The sequence below is a fragment of the Protomyctophum bolini genome, assembly GCF_963924005.1.
Source record: "Protomyctophum bolini genome assembly, chromosome: 11".
In the NCBI taxonomy this organism is placed as follows: Eukaryota; Metazoa; Chordata; class Actinopteri; order Myctophiformes; family Myctophidae; genus Protomyctophum; species Protomyctophum bolini.
Window position 1 is genome coordinate 5916268 of NC_137872.1, and position 22495 is coordinate 5938762.

The 22495-nt window shown below is 45.4% G+C and overlaps 1 protein-coding gene across 1 annotated transcript in view; it reads right to left on the reverse strand.

The window, feature by feature from the left end:
* Window positions 1-16366, reverse strand: part of LOC308323210 (cytoplasmic phosphatidylinositol transfer protein 1-like) — a gene marked incomplete at its 5' end in the record, with an annotated part of 42413 nt that extends 26047 nt beyond the window's left edge. Inside the window, one exon of the mRNA XM_080774885.1 lies at window positions 16319-16366. Within this exon, the coding sequence (XP_080631011.1) occupies window positions 16319-16366 (48 nt within the window). The remainder of the gene's footprint in view (window positions 1-16318) is intronic.
* Window positions 16367-22495: the final 6129 nt, after the last annotated feature.

Consider the following 22495-nt stretch of genomic DNA (forward strand, 5'->3'; position numbering starts at 1 on the left):
ACACACACACACACACACACACACACACACACACACACACACACACACACACACACACACACACACACACACTTCAATGGACTTGCAAAGTGAGTGTGGCGTAGGTGCGGTGGTGCAAACCAGTACATGTGAGACTGCAGCCTTTGTGTGACTTACGGAGCTATGTGTGTGTGTGTGTGTGTGTGTGGGTGGCTGGCTGGCTGGCTGGGTATGAGCACGAAAACAGCATGGTTGTTTTTCACCATCTGTGCGCAACCTAACACACACACACACACACACACACACACACGCACGTATTAACTTTAATGATGCTTCCGGGTGTGCCAGTACAGTACAGTACAGTACAGTACAGTACAGTACAGTGACAGTACAGTAGAGGGTACAGTAGAGGGACCCCGACATTGGTAACTCTGTCCTTTCTCTACCGTTTCGGACGCGGGCGGCTCGTCGGAACCGGGCCGGCACCCTGGGTGCGTTCCTGTGGGTCTGGAACTCCCCCCCCCCCCCTGGGAACCTCCACATGGAGTTGCACCACTCACTTGTGTGATTTTCTTTGACTGCTGGTGAAAACATATAGTTGACACAACGCATTAATGAGGGATTTACAGGAATCTGTTCAGAATGAACGAGCGAGCATGATGCAATGTAAGCTCTTTTGGAACATCTCCATACCTGCGTACCGCTTGTTGTACTTGTTGTTAATGCTATGGATCAACTATGGCCAATATACCCAGCACTGCAAGGTGGAAAAGGTCACACAGCAGGCCTGAGTCAGAGATGTCAGATGTCAGTGAGAGATGTCAGATGTCAGTCAGAGATGTCAGTCAGAGACCTGTCCGGAGATGAAAGAAGACATTTCTTTGGCAAAATGCTATGTTTTTTCTTGGCAAGCCTCCACCTGCATTCTATCGCAGTGGCTTTCAACCAGAGGTCTGGGGACCTCAGTATGATCATCACTATGAAGTTGAAGGTTGAGGTGAAGTTAATTTAATTGTAAATACTTTACAAAATACTATGAAATGTAACAGTTTTTTGTGTGCAAAAAGTAAATGCACAGAAAGTCTCTGCATCCCCCCTCCCCTATTCACGTGAAATGGTTCAGTCCAGGCCTCCGACCCACACACACGCACAGGGTAACAGGTGGGTTCCAAAAAGCGTGGCTTCCGAAAACCCAAAGAAAGGGAAGAAAATAAACGGTGAATGTATATGTCACCCAATTCTTCCACAATGACGGTTAGTTATAGTGGTGGGCGGCAGAATATCAGGTCTCATCTCAGATATGATACACATGGCTTCAAAGAAAGAAAGGAGAGACAAGACAGGGCAGAGAAATCAAATAAGGGTGAAAAGTATAATGTCATCAGACTGCACAAAGAAAGTGTGTGTTTATTCCAGAGAGAACTGGCCACAGAATTACAATTACACCTATTTCATCCCACGGGGTGAATTCACCCAGCATGCAGTGCTTCTCAGGAGGGGAGCGGTTAGGGGTCGAGTGTCTCACTCGGATACACGATATTCACGGAGAAACAACAACGCGGACGCAACAATTGAAGGCGTGGACGAATGTAGTTGCAGAGAGTGTTTGTGTGTGTGTGCGTGCGTGCGTGCATGTCTGCACGTGGACTCCGAAGGTGTGAAGAGCCCTTCGAGTAGCTACTGTTATTATTATTACTGTCCTCTGTCAACCCTCGCTGCCCCTCCTATACACAGCTTTAATGTTTGTCTTGTCTAGACTAACATTAAAAACGCCATTGACAATGGACAGAGTTTAATGTTTGTTTTGTCTGTCACTGAGCAAATCACTGAGCAGGTCAGAGGAAAGCCTCGGCCAATAAGGGACCACGCTTCTTATAAACTTAAATTTTGTGATGTTAAATTTATGTCATATGTGATGTTAGTAAAGCGCCCCTCACTTCACACAGGGATAATTTATTTTATTTTAAATTAGGCAAGGTCACTCACTACATGTGTGCGTGTGCATGTGCGTGTGTGCGTGTGTGTGTGTGTGTGTGTTGGACTAGATATTTTGGGGAAGTATTAGTGAATCACATTGTTGCAGCACAGGATGAGATATCCTTCCTTATCTCCACTTCCACTTTCCCACAGCGCTTGGCTTTACAAGGTGTCGACGCGCACACAAACACACACACACACACACACACACACACACACACACACACACACACACACACACACACACACACACACACACACACACACAATAGCTGGATGGATGGACGGATGGACGGGTGGACAGATGGACATTTGAAAAGTCTTGAACATTTTAACAACACATATATCTGGTATGCAGGGTCCCTATAAACACAATATTTTGTCAATGTAAAGACGGGAAACAATGGCCACATGCAGGGGCAGACATGTGATCAGCTGGCTAGAGTATAGGGATCGATGCACTGAATATAGGAAACACTTGGCCGAAGCCGAATAGCCAAACCGTTCGGCTCCGGTTCCGACATCTCGTCCCGGTACTTTTCGGGTTTCGGAACTCAGAATTCCAATAACAGCCGGGTTCCATTCCGTTTGGTTCTGCGGGTACCTATTTGGGTGCGGGTGGGTCAAATTGGACCCGTGAAGACCTCCCGTATATAACATGCATTATGGAGTGACGCTATAACAACACTGCAGCCAGCAGATATATAAATAGTTTGGTCTCCATCACACGGAGAAGAACAGCTGCCACAAAGACTGTTAACCCAGGGTAGGTGTGTGTGTGTGTGTGTGTGTGTGTGTGTGTGTGTGTGTGTGTGTGTGTGTGTGTGTTCATGCGTGTGTGCGCGTCGACACCTTGTAAAGCCCGCACTGCTGTGGGAAAGTGCAGATAAGGAGGGATATCTCATCCTGTGCTGCAACGATGTGATTCACTAATACAGCCACAAAAGATCTGTAGTTCCATACAAAGATATGTACACGCACACACACACACACACACACATGCTCGCGTACACGCACACGCACACACAGACACACACACACACACGCGCGCGCGCGTACGCACACACACACACACACACACACACACACACACACACACACACACACACACACACACACACACACACACACACACACACACACACACACACACACACACACACACACACACACACACACACACACACACGTCTGAGAAAGACGTGTTGGAAAACAAAAGCAGTTTGTTGGACGACAGTGAAAAGGAGCATCACTAATCCTGGTTAGTGTTCCTCGCACACAGACACAATTACAGGACGAGTCGTGTTCTCTACCTCCTCTCCTCATCTCCTATACCTCCTTGCCTCCTCTCCTGGACACTGTTAAAGGAGAATTCCATATACTAGAAGGCTTTCTTAGCTTTATTTGTAGTTGTTACGTACGTCCCCACCAAAGAGGTCCAGGTGTGATTTTGTGCAAATGCGCATTATTGGCTATTTCCCTTACCATAAACCCTCAATGAATTGCATTGAATTGAATAGGACTATGCTCAAAACATGTATATGTCCTCTCTTCAAAGAAAATTATATATATATATATATATATATTCAAAGATTTGCATAAAATGTCATTCATTCGGACGAACGGACGGACTGACTGTTAAGTGGTCTTGAAATCACATCCTCACAGGTACAAATCACATCCTCACAGGTACAAATCACATCCTCACAGGTACAAATCACATCCTCACAGGTACAAATCACATCCTCACAGGTAAAAATCACATCCTCACAGGTACAAAGGGTAACATATCATTTGTTTGGGCAAATTATAAATGCTGCTTGTAGTGCTGCGCGATTCTTGCTCAAGAATTGAGATCACGATTCCCACATAATTATGTTTTTCTTCTTCCATGAACACGTTTATTGTCTTTAGTCTGTAGCTGAACATTACTACATTCAAAATGTGTCACCTGGAGCCATAACTACTGTGGCTTTAAACAGACATCAAAGTGCTTGACTTAAACCTCTCTTAAAGTCTCTCTCAAAAAACACAAGAGTAGCCTACAACTAAAATGTATTGGACAGCCAACTAGTGCTCCATGATTCTAAACATTCTACGTATAAACCTTTTGAAGACATAGCCAGTGTTGATTTGTCGACTAAAACTATGCGGAAACATGTTTATCACAGCGTGTGGCACTGCGACATGTTGTTTTAACTCTATGAGGAAACATGTTTATCACAGCGTGTGGCACTGCGACATGTTGTTTTAACTCTATGAGGAAACATGTTTATCACAGCGTGTGGCACTGCGACATGTTGTTTTAACTCTATGAGGAAACATGTTTATCACAGCGTGTGGCACTGCGACATGTTGTTTTAACACTATGAGGAAACATGTTTATCACAGCGTGTGGCACTGCGACATGTTGTTTTAACACTATGAGGAAACATGTTTATCACAGCGTGTGGCACTGTGACATGTTGTTTTAACACTATGAGGAAACATGTTTATCACAGCGTGTGGCACTGCGACATGTTGTTTTAACTCTATGAGGAAACATGTTTATCACAGCGTGTGGCACTGCGACATGTTGTTTTAACACTATGAGGAAACATGTTTATCACAGCGTGTGGCACTGTGACATGTTGTTTTAACTCTATGAGGAAACATGTTTATCACAGCGTGTGGCACTGCGACATGTTGTTTTAACTCTATGAGGAAACATGTTTATCACAGCGTGTGGCACTGTGACATGTTGTTTTAACACTATGAGGAAACATGTTTATCACAGCGTGTGGCACTGCGACATGTTGTTTTAACACTATGAGGAAACATGTTTATCACAGCGTGTGGCACTGCGACATGTTGTTTTAACACTATGAGGAAACATGTTTATCACAGCGTGTGGCACTGCGACATGTTGTTTTAACACTATGAGGAAACATGTTTATCACAGCGTGTGGCACTGTGACATGTTGTTTTAACTCTATGAGGAAACATGTTTATCACAGCGTGTGGCACTGCGACATGTTGTTTTAACTCTATGAGGAAACATGTTTATCACAGCGTGTGGCACTGCGACATGTTGTTTTAACTCTATGAGGAAACATGTTTATCACAGCGTGTGGCACTGTGACATGTTGTTTTAACACTATGAGGAAACATGTTTATCACAGCGTGTGGCACTGCGACATGTTGTTTTAACTCTATGAGGAAACATGTTTATCACAGCGTGTGGCACTGCGACATGTTGTTTTAACACTATGAGGAAACATGTTTATCACAGCGTGTGGCACTGCGACATGTTGTTTTAACTCTATGAGGAAACATGTTTATCACAGCGTGTGGCACTGCGACATGTTGTTTTAACACTATGAGGAAACATGTTTATCACAGCGTGTGGCACTGCGACATGTTGTTTTAACACTATGAGGAAACATGTTTATCACAGCGTGTGGCACTGCGACATGTTGTTTTAACTCTATGAGGAAACATGTTTATCACAGCGTGTGGCACTGCGACATGTTGTTTTAACACTATGAGGAAACATGTTTATCACAGCGTGTGGCACTGCGACATGTTGTTTTAACTCTATGAGGAAACATGTTTATCACAGCGTGTGGCACTGCGACATGTTGTTTTAACTCTATGCGGAAACATGTTTATCACAGCGTGTGGCACTGCGACATGTTGTTTTCGGCACACTGTGCTGAGTATCAATCAGGCATTTCAACACCATCACAGCCGGCCAAAATCCATTTTAGTCGACCAAATCACCTGTAGAATTTAGTCTAAAATCTTGCATATTATTATGCAAATTATGCATAATGAGTACTTTAGTAGGAGGTACTTTAAGTATATTTTGATAACAACCTAAGTGTATACTTATTCCACCACTGATGATACCAGATGCTGCTGTTTCTCATAATGATTTCATTAAATACATGCATACCGTCATACGTGCATAAATATGCAAAGATATGCACAGCTCCAGTATAGAGGGCAGCACTCTACTATGACTATGATACAGTTTATGATACAAGGAGCATCAGCATATTCTTCTGTATTCATGCACGGTTGCACGAAGGACAGAATGTTCAAATGAACTTCAACGTGAGTTCAAAAGAGGTTTAGTGGTTACATGCGGCCCTGTGTAATGTCCTTTGACTGAGTCTGTAATCATTTATTACCTTATTAAGCGTGACACAAACGAAGGTTACTTGAATTGCTAAAAACTGTCTCGCGCACGCATGCGCGCACAGCCGCACACACACACACACACACACACACACACACACACACACACACACACACACACACACACACACACACACACACACACACACACACACACACACACACACACACACACACACACACACACACACACACACACACACACACACACACACACACACACACACACAGAGACAGACGGGTTGTTTTTCTTCCTTTAAGCCACTTAAGGATAAATAAAAGACAGTATTTAGCCAACACACACACACACACATACGAACATCGCAGGTTTGGCAGATAAAACAAGCCAGGAACACAGAACTAAAAGTGTCTCTGCAGCCCGGAGGACCATACATACAGATGTGAAGTTGACAGAGAGCGGTCGCGCGGCGCGGGCAGAATGCAGAATGCAGATCCTTATCTCGCTGTGAGGAAACAATAAACTCTATATGCTGTCCAAGGTTAGAAGAGTTTGGGGATTTTTCATTTTAGCTTGTTATAAAATACTGCTACTGCGCGTGTTGGCTCATTGTAAACACTCTGCTACACCAGTGGGTCTCAAAGTGTCCTTGACTGTATGGGTTCCCAATGGCCCGGTATGGCCCGGTATGGCCCTGTATGCTTGACTGTATGGGTTCCCAATGGCCCGGTATGGCCCGGTATGGCCCTGTATGGCCCTGTATGCTTGACTGTATGGGTTCCCAATGGCCCGGTATGGCCCGTATGGCCCTGTATGCTTGACTGTATGGGTTCCCAATGGCCCGGTATGGCCCGGTATGGCCCTGTATGCATGACTGTATGGGTTCCTAATGGCCCGGTATGGCCCGGTATGGCCCTGTATGCTTGACTGTATGGGTTCCCAATGGCCCGGTATGGCCCGGTATGGCCCTGTATGCATGACTGTATGGGTTCCTAATGGCCCGGTATGGCCCGGTATGGCCCTGTATGCATGACTGTATGGGTTCCTAATGGCCCGGTATGGCCCGGTATGGCCCTGTATGGCCCCGTATGCATGCATGGCTGTGTAACTCTGACAGTACGTTTTGACAGCGGGAGACGTTCCTCCGCCCACTTATCGACCATCGCCTCTAACGCCAGTAGTCGCCAGTCGGGTCCCGTTGACAAATAATGCACTTCCGGAAAATTTGTCTGGCTGTCGCCCGCTGTTAAAACGTATACTGTGAGAGTGTATCTAAAGTCTGAATTCTTAGTGCGCATCACTGTTGTATCACCGGTAAACATTCATTTCCAATGTTCGTAAAAGAAACTAACAAACAAACAAACAAACAAAAAACATACAAGGTTTGTTCCAGGACTGCTCTGCTCTGTGGCAGATCAGACTAGTAGATTATGAATACTCCAGGACTGCAGACTAGCCCCGTTTGGAACCTCTTTATATCTCAGAGAAGGTTTTCCGTGTCAAGATAATCCCTGCATCGCTAGAACGGGGGTGGAGCCGTCCAAACAAAACAGTGACGAAAACCCTTTTCGCAGCAACGCTTCAGAAAAGTAAAGGCATCGGAACCGAGCTACAGATGATAAACTAATCGCATACATTTTTTTATGTTTTTTTTTTTTGGTGCTTGAGGGCTGAAGCACCTGCACTGACACAATGGGCGCGTGCAATGCAAACTAATGGACACTTCCACATGTGGACAGGAGGAGCCGGGATTCTAACCGCCACTGGCCGTTTCAACCCCCGTTCTACCGATGCAGCGATATGATATCCTGACACGGAACATCTTCTCGGAAAGCAGATACGAGGTTCCACACGGAGCTACTGGCAGAGCAGACTAGTAGAATATAATGCTCCAGGACTGCTCCGCTGTCTAGTACGTGGCAGGCAGGCACACACACACGCACACACACACACGCACACGCACACGCACACGCACGCACACACACACACGCACACGCACATGCACACACACGCACATGCACACGCACACACACACCAGTATGTTGCAGAGGGTCTATTATGTGAGCACTAATGGAGTCTGCTTCTACACAGTCCTCCTCACAATGATATAGCGCACTGATAACCACACACGCACGCACGCTGACCTTCTGTGAACACTGGAAAGTGTAGAGGACAGAAAGATAGAAAGACAGTTCGGCATCACCAATCGGAGGGAAGTTATTGCACGATATAATACATGTTTTTAAATGATTTAAGCGCTGGAGTGCAAACAAAGCCGCGGACAAAGCCAATTCGGATCGTGACAAATCATGACAATGAACACAATGTTTTGTATCAAATAATTTATAAGACGAAAAACAAAACAAATAGTGTTGTCTCCTGACTTTCTTTTCTTCTTTCTAATGATTTGATCGGCCCAAAACATTGTGTTCATTGTCATGATTTGTCACGATCCGAGTTGGCTTTGTCCGCGGCGTAACCGTCTTTAAATAAATTATATTAGAAGTGCCGATGGGAGAATGCATTGGGGTTTCATTTCCTGGGCCACTCGTTTTTCTGAGAGGGGGCGGGACTGCGGCGCTCTATAGGCAGCCCCTCCCGCCCCCCATACCTGACCTCTGACATTGGCAGCTTAAATGACTTCATCTCATCTCATCTCTCCTTGTGTCGTGTGTGCTGACAGATCACTGGCTAGTCCTTCTAGGCACAAGGATTAATCCACCTTCAGTCCAGGCACAAGGATGAATGCAGTGCAGCTGATTGCAGCTTATAATCAACCAATGCCTTCCCAATCAGTCATCAGTCATCATCAATCAGTCATCAGTCATCATCAATCAGTCATCAACAGTCATCGTCAGATCACAACACAATACAAGCAGCAGGGAACACAATGCAGGCCTGATGAGAGAAAATTACTCTCCCTCCATCCCTCCATCCCTCCATCCCTCCATCCCTCCATCACTCCATCCCTCCATCCCTCTAATAATAATAATAATAATCACCCGCACGGAATGTCTTGGCAGGCGATAACATGTACAAAGTGGATTTTTTCATGAAACTAAATCTTTCCAGATAGAAAGAGGATAATTCAAGCTTTCCGTACGTACAGCATGTTGGTTATAGTTTAAAGCTGCTATGAGCAATATATTTTCAGTATTTCTCAAAATGTTAAGACCTTTTTTGTTTTGGTATTCAGACAGCCAGCAATGGGTAAAACGCTCCCCAAAACATTTAGGGCTGTACTTTGCGTGTCTTAAGTACCAGGTCTTATTCCCTAACTTGAGTAAACTAAAGACCTGGAGGCGTGATCAATGCTCTTTGGCCACTCAGAATAGCCGAATGGCATTGATCACGCCTCCAGGTCTTTAGTTTACTCAAGTTAGGGAATAAGACCTGGTACTTAAGACACGCAAAATACAGCCCTTAGTCTCTGTATATATACGGGCCGCAATCTGCATTCAAAGATTTTCCTAGAACATTTTCTCATTGGTCGATTTGCCTGTCAACTTCCTGATTGGTTAGTCATTTCTACAGGGTTTTTTTTTTTTGACTAATGTAAAGCTTCTAGGAAAATCCTTGAATGCAGATTGTGGCCCCATAGATGCGTCACAGAGACTACAGTTTGTGGGAGTGTTTTACCCATTGCTGGCCGCCTGAATACCAAAAACAGAGATATTATTGCTTATAGCTACTATCTACAGTATGGGTTGTCATTGGTCAAGGCCAGTAAGTTGGTTTTTGCCAATCTCGAGGCTTTCCCGCATAACGTATGATACAATGATGATGTTTTACACGCATAGCCTCTATTGGACAGAGCAAGATGGCGATCAATATAGACGGCAGGAGAAAGTCTTGGATTATTGACTGTGGTTTGGATTTAGATAAACGTTAAAATATCCAGTCAAGCTGAAAGGCTATCAGAACAAGACCACACATTATTGGATGATGACTAGCTTTACAATGGCTTTCAATCGATAGACAGCATGCACGCACGCACGCACGCACGCACGCAAGCACACACACACACACACACACACACACACACACACACACACACACACACACACACACACACACACACACACACACACACACACACACACACACACACACACACACACACACACACACACACACACACACACACACACACACACACACACACACACACACACACACACCGCAATAACCACCACCCAACCACCCCTATAAACCTAATGGTAACCCCAACTTGAATCCTTTCCTAACTGCAAGACTCCCCGAATCTCTCAGCCTAGTTGGACATGATATATGGTGCAACTTAACGTGTGTTCAAGTTCAATGACGCGGGAAACCTTCATGGTACCTTTAACAGGACAGCATCTGTTGTCCACCCTTAGAGACAATGGAATTACAGCAACGTTTGCACACGCCCTGCCATGTTGGCAACAGATCTGGAACAATAACAAGCGGCTGAAGGACAAATATGCATGTGCTTAAAACTGTTCCTGGACAAATCAGCTAACCTCGCGTCGCCAGATCTTCCACTTCAGTGGAAAGCAGTGGATTTTTAAGTGGGGCTTATGTTGTGACTGATCACCAATGGAAATAACCTCTTAAATGCCTGCCTATTTATTAACGCACAGCATGTACTGTAATATCAAAATTGATTCTATACATCTATATACATCATAATATGTCATTCCTATATTGTTTCAAGCTGTGACAGTCACAGCGTCGATTGGCACGTTTTGTTAGCGAGGACAGCGACGTGTGAAAACTGCGAATGGATGTGCATAGCATACAGTCAACTCACCCTGGATAGCATACAGTCAACTCACCCTGGATAGCCCTACAGTCAACTCACCCTGGATAGCATACAGTCAACTCACCCTGGATAGCCCTACAGTCAACTCACCCTGGATAGCACTATACAGTCAACTCACCCTGGATAGCCATACAGTCAACTCACCCTGGATAGCCCTACAGTCAACTCACCCTGGATAGCATACAGTCAACTCACCCTGGATAGCACTATACAGTCAACTCACCCTGGATAGCACTATACAGTCAACTCACCCTGGATAGCCATACAGTCAACTCACCCTGGATAGCACTATACAGTCAACTCACCCTGGATAGCACTACAGTCAACTCACCCTGGATAGCATACAGTCAACTCACCCTGGATAGTATACAGTCAACTCACCCTGGATAGCACTACAGTCAACTCACCCTGGATAGCCATACAGTCAACTCACCCTGGATAGAACTACAGTCAACTCACCCTGGATAGCACTATACAGTCAACTCACCCTGGATAGCCCTACAGTCAACTCACCCTGGATAGAACTACAGTCAACTCACCCTGGATAGCATACAGTCAACTCACCCTGGATAGCACTATACAGTCAACTCACCCTGGATAGCCATACAGTCAACTAACCCTGGATAGCACTATACAGTCAACTCACCCTGGATAGCACTACAGTCAACTCACCCTGGATAGCATACAGTCAACTCACCCTGGATAGTATACAGTCAACTCACCCTGGATAGCACTACAGTCAACTCACCCTGGATAGCCATACAGTCAACTCACCCTGGATAGAACTACAGTCAACTCACCCTGGATAGCACTATACAGTCAACTCACCCTGGATAGCCCTACAGTCAACTCACCCTGGATAGAACTACAGTCAACTCACCCTGGATAGCATACAGTCAACTCACCCTGGATAGCACTATACAGTCAACTCACCCTGGATAGCCATACAGTCAACTCACCCTGGATAGCACTATACAGTCAACTCACCCTGGATAGCACTACAGTCAACTCACCCTGGATAGCATACAGTCAACTCACCCTGGATAGTATACAGTCAACTCACCCTGGATAGCACTACAGTCAACTCACCCTGGATAGCCATACAGTCAACTCACCCTGGATAGAACTACAGTCAACTCACCCTGGATAGCACTATACAGTCAACTCACCCTGGATAGCCCTACAGTCAACTCACCCTGGATAGAACTACAGTCAACTCACCCTGGATAGCACTATACAGTCAACTCACCCTGGATAGCCCTACAGTCAACTCACCCTGGATAGAACTACAGTCAACTCACCCTGGATAGAACTACAGTCAACTCACCCTGGATAGCACTACAGTCAACTCACCCTGGATAGCACTACAGTCAACTCACCCTGGATAGCCCTACAGTCAACTCACCCTGGATAGAACTACAGTCAACTCACCCTGGATAGCCCTACAGTCAACTCACCCTGGATAGCACTACAGTCAACTCACCCTGGATAGCCCTACAGTCAACTCACCCTGGATAGCACTATACAGTCAACTCACCCTGGATAGCCATACAGTCAACTCACCCTGGATAGAACTACAGTCAACTCACCCTGGATAGCCATACAGTCAACTCACCCTGGATAGCCCTACAGTCAACTCACCCTGGATAGCCATACAGTCAACTCACCCTGGATAGAACTACAGTCAACTCACCCTGGATAGCCATACAGTCAACTCACCCTGGATAGCCCTACAGTCAACTCACCCTGGATAGCCCTACAGTCAACTCACCCTGGATAGCCCTACAGTATACTCACCCTGGATAGAACTACAGTCAACTCACCCTGGATAGCACTATACAGTCAACTCACCCTGGATAGCCCTACAGTCAACTCACCCTGGATAGCACTATACAGTCAACTCACCCTGGATAGCCATACAGTCAACTCACCCTGGATAGCATACAGTCAACTCACCCTGGATAGCCCTACAGTCAACTCACCCTGGATAGCACTATACAGTCAACTCACCCTGGATAGCCATACAGTCAACTCACCCTGGATAGAACTACAGTCAACTCACCCTGGATAGCCATACAGTCAACTCACCCTGGATAGCCCTACAGTCAACTCACCCTGGATAGAACTACAGTCAACTCACCCTGGATAGAACTACAGTCAACTCACCCTGGATAGAACTACAGTCAACTCACCCTGGATAGAACTACAGTCAACTCACCCTGGATAGAACTACAGTCAACTCACCCTGGATAGCACTATACAGTCAACTCACCCTGGATAGCCATACAGTCAACTCACCCTGGATAGCCCTACAGTCAACTCACCCTGGATAGAACTACAGTCAACTCACCCTGGATAGAACTACAGTCAACTCACCCTGGATAGCCATACAGTCAACTCACCCTGGATAGCCCTACAGTCAACTCACCCTGGATAGCATACAGTCAACTCACCCTGGATAGCATACAGTCAACTCACCCTGGATAGCCCTACAGTCAACTCACCCTGGATAGCATACAGTCAACTCACCCTGGATAGCATACAGTCAACTCACCCTGGATAGCCCTACCGTCAACTCACCCTGGATAGCCATACAGTCAACTCACCCTGGATAGCCCTACAGTCAACTCACCCTGGATAGCATACAGTCAACTCACCCTGGATAGCACTATACAGTCAACTCACCCTGGATAGCCATACAGTCAACTCACCCTGGATAGCACTATACAGTCAACTCACCCTGGATAGCCCTACAGTCAACTCACCCTGGATAGTATACAGTCAACTCACCCTGGATAGCACTATACAGTCAACTCACCCTGGATAGCCCTACAGTCAACTCACCCTGGATAGCATACAGTCAACTCACCCTGGATAGCATACAGTAAACTCACCCTGGATAGCATACAGTCAACTCACCCTGGATAGCATACAGTCAACTCACCCTGGATAGCCCTACAGTCAACTCACCCTGGATAGCCATACAGTCAACTCACCCTGGATAGCCCTACAGTCAACTCACCCTGGATAGCATACAGTCAACTCACCCTGGATAGCATACAGTCAACTCACCCTGGATAGCCATACAGTCAACTCACCCTGGATAGCCCTACAGTCAACTCACCCTGGATAGCACTATACAGTCAACTCACCCTGGATAGCCATACAGTCAACTCACCCTGGATAGCATACAGTCAACTCACCCTGGATAGCCCTATACAGTCAACTCACCCTGGATAGCATACAGTCAACTCACCCTGGATAGCCTACAGTCAACTCACCCTGGATAGCACTATACAGTCAACTCACCCTGGATAGCATACAGTCAACTCACCCTGGATAGCCTACAGTCAACTCACCCTGGATAGCACTATACAGTCAACTCACCCTGGATAGCCTACAGTCAACTCACCCTGGATAGCACTATACAGTCAACTCACCCTGGATAGCCTACAGTTAACTCACCCTGGATAGCATACAGTCAACTCACCCTGGATAGCACTATACAGTCAACTCACCCTGGATAGCACTATACAGTCAACTCACCCTGGATAGCACTATACAGTCAACTCACCCTGGATAGCACTATACAGTCAACTCACCCTGGATAGCATACAGTCAACTCACCCTGGATAGCATACAGTCAACTCACCCTGGATAGCACTATACAGTCAACTCACCCTGGATAGCCTACAGTCAACTCACCCTGGATAGCCCTACAGTCAACTCACCCTGGATAGCCTACAGTCAACTCACCCTGGATAGAACTACAGTCTATCATCTCTCTATCTCTCTATCATCAAAGTTGCCACTCCTGGTTTAGAAAAAGCTCTGGTTCCGGTAAGATGGTTCTCGGTCTTGTATTGTATCGTAAATGCTTTCGTATCACCATGTTTTAACATCCTGCTCAGGGACTGCAGGTGAATATTTGCTTCTGGTTAACGTAAACACACTCCATCACTGCTGCAGGTATAACACTGTGTGAAGCACAGTCGTACAATCGTGGAAAAGGAAGTTCAGGGAGTTTCAAAGGTAGCTGATCTACAAGCTCACAGCTTGCATCAGCTATTGATATTAATCAAAGGAGAAGTATACAATATCAGACAGACAGACAGACAGACATGACCTCATGGTATTACATAATATTATACATCATGAATGAGTCATGAGTGTGAACAATCAACACACTGCCAAACAACAACGACCATCAAGAAACAGCAGTGAGACACACGCACGCACGCATGCATGCACGCACGCACGCACGCACGCACGCACGCACGCACGCACGCACGCATGCACGCATGCACGCACGCACGCACGCGGATATTATGTATGTGTGCATACCTGGGTGTAAAAATACCGCCATGTATACGCAAGTCTGTCTTCTGTCCATTATCTCCTTGTGTGCACAGGACATATAATTGTGTCTGAATAATCCCGTAAGGGATGGGCTGTGAAAGGCATTCAGACACACACACACACACACACACAGGTCAATTGGCATTGACCCATTCATTTCCCTATAGGCTCCCCGCACGCACACACGCATGCATGCACGCACACACACACACACACACACACACACACACACACACACACACACACACACACACACACACACACACACACACACACACACACACACACACACACACACACACACACACACACACACACACACACACACACACACACACACACACACACACACACACACACACACACACACACACACACACACACACACACACACACACACACACACACACACACACGGTCAATTGGCATTGACCCAGTCATTTCCCTGTAGGGCCTCTATCCATTCTCATGCCATATTCACTTAACAACAACTGCATCAAATATGCAGGCAAATGATGGCACAAAACACAGACCATAATTAGGGTAATTACCGTAATTCAACCTCCATCTAGTGGACAGATGATTATGCATACTGTACTCTACTGTACTCTATGCCTTGCCGTTATGGCCAACTATTGCATTTTCTGCACAAAAATACACCACTCTTCAACTGGAACAGATTGAGCAGCAGAGAAGACAATGTCGCCCCCATGCGCCCACTATCGGGACTACACTTTGAGTAACAACAAGATAGTTCACAACAACAATCAAAGCTGTTTGGTGCAGAAGAGAGTCTCAAGTTAAACATCTGCAAAGTATTCTATATAGTTTTGGGTCTAAGAGGCTAAACCTAATCAAATGGTGGTCCGTGCATGCAAGCCAAAATAAATAATGGAACCTTGATATGAAAAAAAGGGTTGAATTAAGCCACTTCTCTCTCTATACGCTAAATAAAACCACTTCTTTCTCTATACGCTAAATAAAACCACTTCTCTCTCTCTATAGGCTAAATAAAAGCAGAAAAGCGGGATAAATAAGTGAATGGGGGTCCTTACCTCCTCCACGCTCAGAGGCATGCAGATGCGATACTCCTTCATCAACATAGTGGCTCCACTGTAGCAGTATATCCTGATATAGTCTGTCGAGAGGAGAAGATCTTATATGGATGACAGCAGCAGATGGAGATAGAAGTATCCTATTAGTCTGTTAGGAGGAGATCTTATGGAGATAGCAGTATCCAAATTGTCTGTCAGGAGAAGATCTTATATAAGAGAAGCAGATGGAGATAGCAGTATCCTAATAGTCTGTCAGGAGAAGATCTTATATAAGAGAAGCAGATGGAGATAGCAGTATCCTAATAGTCTGTCAGGAGAAGATCTTATATAAGAGAAGCAGATGGAGATAGCAGTATCCTAATAGTCTGTCAGGAGAAGATCTTATGGAGATATAGTTAAGTTCACTGCAGGCACTTCTTCTTCTGCTGTGCTGTGGCTGGCAGTGAGTCCGGACCAGAGGCTCACTCACTCATTCATGTGCTGCTATTAGCTCCGTCAGAGATGATGATGATGAGAGGATGAGGATGCCAGTCTGCCTGCATGCGGGAAGATGATGGATTCTTCACTTATGGTCCTCCTCTCCTCTCCTCTCCTCTCCTCTCCTCTCCTCTCCTCTCCTCTCCTCTCCTCTCCTCTCCACCAATCAGTAGTAGTCAGTTTTAATTTACAATTTTATCCCACAATGTTGTAACCCATTGTTTCACCTGGGCCAGTCAGTAGTATGATGCTGCTCCTCTCCTCTCCTCAGCACTTATACTGTTCCTCTCCATCTCCGTCAGTAGTATTGTTCCTCTGCTCTCCTCTCCTCAGCACCAGTCAGTAGTAGTAGTATTTTCCTCTCCTCTCCATGCAGTCAGTATCTCAGCATCAAGCCTCTGGCTGCTGCAGCCATCCGTTGTATATGTAGGCTATAGTAGGCTACTGAGAGGCAGCACGCCAGAAAAGCACCACCACCACCACCGCCGCTGCTGCTGCTTACTGTTACAAGACAAACAAGCGGAGAGGAGCAGCTATAATCAAACCCATGAGGATTGTGTTGTAGCAGTCAGAGCTAATCAAGTAGCGCTTCATGCCTCACTGTTTGCAAGACTATACACACACCGCGCACATTTAGTCGCCAAAGCCATATACCGGTAGGCTATAAAGGCTACTGTGGAAAGTTCGACGTAAAATAACACTATATATGCTGCTATAACGGTACGGAATGCAGCCTTCAAGCTGTTGTTATTGTGACATGTCTTCCGTGTTTGGCTCGTCGCTATAATTAAAAGCAGCCGTGCGTCCCGTACGCGGATATTCCGAGTTCAGTCCAAACGATGCAGTGCAGGCATGCAGTTCAATTCACACCGAAACGACTTTAGGTTACTGTCTCTCTGTCTGCTGTGACCTATACGATTGTAAACAGAAGATCTATGGCAGAAAAACGCTGGCTCGGCATGCATGTGCTCCGTGCGCGTGTAGTAGTGCGTGGCGTGCGCGAGGCTCTCCTCCAGAGCAGAGATGCGCAGAACGGATTGAGCCCTGCAGCGTCGCTGTGCAGCCAGCGCGCAGTGAGACTGAGAGAGAAAGCGCTTGCATGGTGAACGGTAACGGGGGAGGGATGCTTTCTATTCATAGTCATATATTGTGTAGTAACATAACAGCACAATGGTGTCCGCATGCAGGGAACCCCAGAATAGACACAATGGTGTCCGCATGCAGGGAACCCCAGAATAGACACAATGGTGTCCGCATGCAGGGAACCCCAGAATAGACACACAGCACTGGGATGTTGCTTCTAAACAACAGGGAGACGGACAGACGTCGATAGCCTCTACAGTACAGTACAGTACAGGTCTGCCTCTAGTTTACACTACAGTACAGTACAGGTCTATAGCCTCTAGTCTACAGTGAAGTACAGTACAGTACAGGTCTATAGCCTCTATACACTACAGTACAGTGCAGTATAGAATATGATCCATTCTGCCGTAGTAGGAGCTTATTGCATATAGCTTACAGGCCTATAGTAATCTACCACCACCATAAAATAAATTATTGGTCTATGAGAAGCTATTTTCTTTCTTAAAAAAATAAAATATATATTAAATATAGTTTTACTTATAGGCTATAGGGTAGCCTATAAGTAGCCCATAACGATACCTTACAGCGATACGATACATATCACGATACATGGTTTACGATACGTGGACGATATTGGTTCATTAAGGTGATCCGATACGATTCAACGATTTGAAATCGATACAGTAACTATTTAAAATACATTGAAATTATTTTAAGTAATTTAGCAAAACAATGCTAAATACCACGCCATTCGATACAGATTATTTGCATTACAAAACGATACGATACGATACATATAGTCAATGTTGCCGTTTTCATTTCAATATACTTCGATTCTTGAAATTAAAATCGATTTTTCGATACAGTTACTTATCGTTAAACCCCTCAATAGCAAGTATAAGTCCGGAAGTACAAAAGTATTGTTACAAAAATTTACTCAGAAGTATAAAGTACTCATTATGCAGAATGACCTGTTTCACAAGTTTTCAAATGAATACATTAGCCTATACAAATCTTTTGAGAATAGCAGATCTACACGCTGACACAACAGGCTAACAATGCACATCGTGAGCTTGTAGATTGGCTATTTTCAATTGGCCGGTATGCATAGGGCTATATCCTATAGGGGTTATAAAATCTACAAAGTAAGTAGGTTTTTTTTCTTACTTTATTTACCCGCAGGGTAGTAGCTGAGCACAAGTGCTCATTTTCAGCAACACCCTGCACATAGAAACACACACACACACACACACACACACACACACACACACACACACACACACACACACACACACACACACACACACACACTAAAACCTGGTAGTTACAACCACAGTCTTATACTGTTGGCCATTAAGCAGCTCCACAGTTGGGGGGTCAGTGCCTTGCTCAACGGCACTTCAGCGGTGCTGGGTGAGTGATGACAATCACTTCCAGACCCAGATTCTTCCTGCCCGTCCGGGGAATCGAACCGGCAACCTTGCGGCAACACGTCGGGCGCTCCTCTAACCCAGGCCACCGCTGCCCGAAAGTATATAGTTTTCAAATAAATGTTGGGAGTAAAAATAGGCCATTATAGAATATTTTGATCCGAGTTGTAATGGAGCAGTAAAGTAAAAGTTGTGTACTCAAGTAATATAATAACATAAACATAATTTTAGAATTGGAAGCATTGATTTACACAGCTACTACACATTTCTTATGGAGCGTCCCCCCCCACTTCCAAAAGTAGTATACTATAAGTGCTTCTAAGAACATCTCCACCCCAATTGTTTTGGCCGCATGCACAGACTTGCGTTTGGACATTTCGTTGAGTGGCGCTAGCTTCTCCATGAACACCTGGCTTATTTCGTGATGTCATGTGGCAGCCAAGTCTGTGGAGTTTTTATGTTTGCCCCACACTTCACACAAGTGTGATTGTTTTTTGCCAGGGAACCTCATACAACTACAGAGCCAGGGACCCCCATACAACTACAGAGCCAGCTTCATTCCTACTCTCACACTTCTCACATGAAGTGTGGGTCATGACATGAAAGAATAAGGTCACGAATACAAGCGGACGAAATTAGTTCTCTTTGATGGGTGGCTGGCATCTCTCCCTTAGAGATAGGGTGGGAAGTTCAGTCACACAAGAGAGACTCGGAGTAGAGTCACTGCTTTTTCGCCTGGAAAGGAAGGAAGGCATCTGGCTAGGATGCCTCTCGGGCGCCTCCCGAGGGAGGTCCTCGAGGCACGTCCCACTGGGAGGAGACCCCGGGGAGGAAACACATCAACTCACTGCGGCCTTGGAACGTCTCGGGATCCCCCAGGAAGAAGTCACTTAAGTTGCAGCTCTGGAGCCTGGAGCTCTGGTGTCTGGAGCTCTCTGGTGCATGTTGCCCCCACAACCCGACAACGGATAAGCGGTCGAAGATGGATGGATGGGTGGACCCCCATACAATAGTTGTGTTGTTAAACAATGGTGGAAAGAGTGCATGTTAGTACTATCAATGGAATGGAGACCCCAACCATATAGTGTTGATTGTCGGGCCATTCCAGCCTCTCAACGCAGCCTATCAATGCACCTCCCAACCTTCAGTCTTGTTGCATTATATATATTTTTAATATGCTTATGGCAAATGAACACAGAATGTCACTGCACTGAGACACATGCAGCTGCTGTATACTCCTGCAGCTGCTCTATACATCTCCTTACAACAGTGTTTTATCTGTTATAATGTCGTCTGTTGTCTGTTTATAATTCAACCATCAGTCAACACCACTGATGGCCTATCCTCAGACAGATGTAGTGTCTGCTGATGAACACTAGATGGGGTCCAAACAGCAGTTTGTTTACCAGTCTGTCCATGACATGTCACAGTTTTAAAAACTCTTTAAACTACACACCAGTAGTAGCCATGGTTTACAACACCAGCCGACATGTCTGTTTAGAAAGAGCAGTGGCACATGAATTAATTAGAAATTACAAGAACCAAAAAACGAATGTGAATAAAACACAATATGCAGGTATAATCTATGTAGCCTGTGGTTTCTAATGTATTCTCAAAGAAGCACATAAAGAGCTTCAAGGACAGATAAACTGATACAACAGCAACTCCAATGATGCACTAGAAAATATTGTTCCTAAAGAAACAATGTGGGCTCGCCTATAAGTACACATTCAGTTTGAATTGCCTTTTTTTGCCCAGACATCTTCCACCAACAGTCTCAGTGAGTGCACCATAAATACAGATGGCCTTAAATAACAAATAAAAAATATAAAAGCACAAACTAAAGAAAATAAAACAACATGGGAAGGGAACTTAAGAAACTGATAAACAGGCGACACCCTTACAAAGGGCCCTGGCTGACTGCTCTCACCTATAAGTGCTTACAGCTTGTTGCTCCAAGCCTTACTGAACAAACAGCCTCTGCAGCCTCCCTCTTTATAGGGAGTGGATCCTACCACATGACAAGACATCAATTAACAATCAATTAACCCACTTATACGTTCCCATAGCCTATGACTGTCCTAATTACCTTCAAAGGATGTTGTACAACATAATGCAAATTATTATTCTAGCACATATTTATATTCAAAATACCATTAAAGTGGTCCTAAATACCGAAGGAGAACACACCCCTCCTCCTCTACAATACTTGGCACGCTCCAATCTAGAGCGGAGAGTGCCAGCACTGAAGAGGTGAGGTGACCACGCCCATGATGACCACCACCACAAATCAATGAATGAACCTGATTGATCCAGGGGGAAGAGGTTGAACTTGTGGAATCCTACAAGTTCCTCGTTGTCCACCTGAACAAACACCTGGATTGGAGAGACAACACGGAGTCTGTCTACAAAAAGGGACAGAGCAGACTGTACCTCCTGAGGAGGCTCAATTCCTTTAATGTGTGTAGCAGGCTACTGAAAATGTTCTATCAGTCCATTGTAGCCAGCGTTCTATTTTATGCAGTGGTATGCTGGGGTGGGGGCATTAAGGCCTGGGAGCTGAACAAGCTCAACAAGATCACAACGAAGGCCAGTTCTGTGGTCAGTGGGCCTCAGGATGGAGGGGCTGCAGTCAGTCGCAGAGAGGAGAATCAGGGACAAACTGATCTCCATGCTGGCTAACCCCTCCCATCCACTCTATGGTGACGTCCTACAGGACAGACTATACAACACAATAAGAACTCCCCCCAATGCTTATGGTCCTGTGTCTGAAGTCTTTGGACTTGTGATTGTGAACATATCGTCATTACGTCACCATCGAAAACCAATTACACTCTGGCATTGGGTCCTTTAATACACATATTTCTTACGTCATCATTGAGAGCTAGTTATATATACACACACACACCATGTAATCTGGTCCCAGCAAATCAGGCACAATATGCTGGGACGGTGCATACGCATCAAAAGTGGCGGGTTGCCTGGGACGGTGCATACGAGCCGGGCGAAACTATTACTTGCGCGCTCTGCTTGCGCAAGTAATTAAGGGCTGGGGCGGTGGTTTGCTCTTCACCGCGGCTCATGACGTCATGTTGTAGTTCGGTGGTCACCTCACCACCGAAAATATGAAAACATTTACTATAGTTAGGCCTACTATGTAGATGTTGATTATTATACAAAACACAAT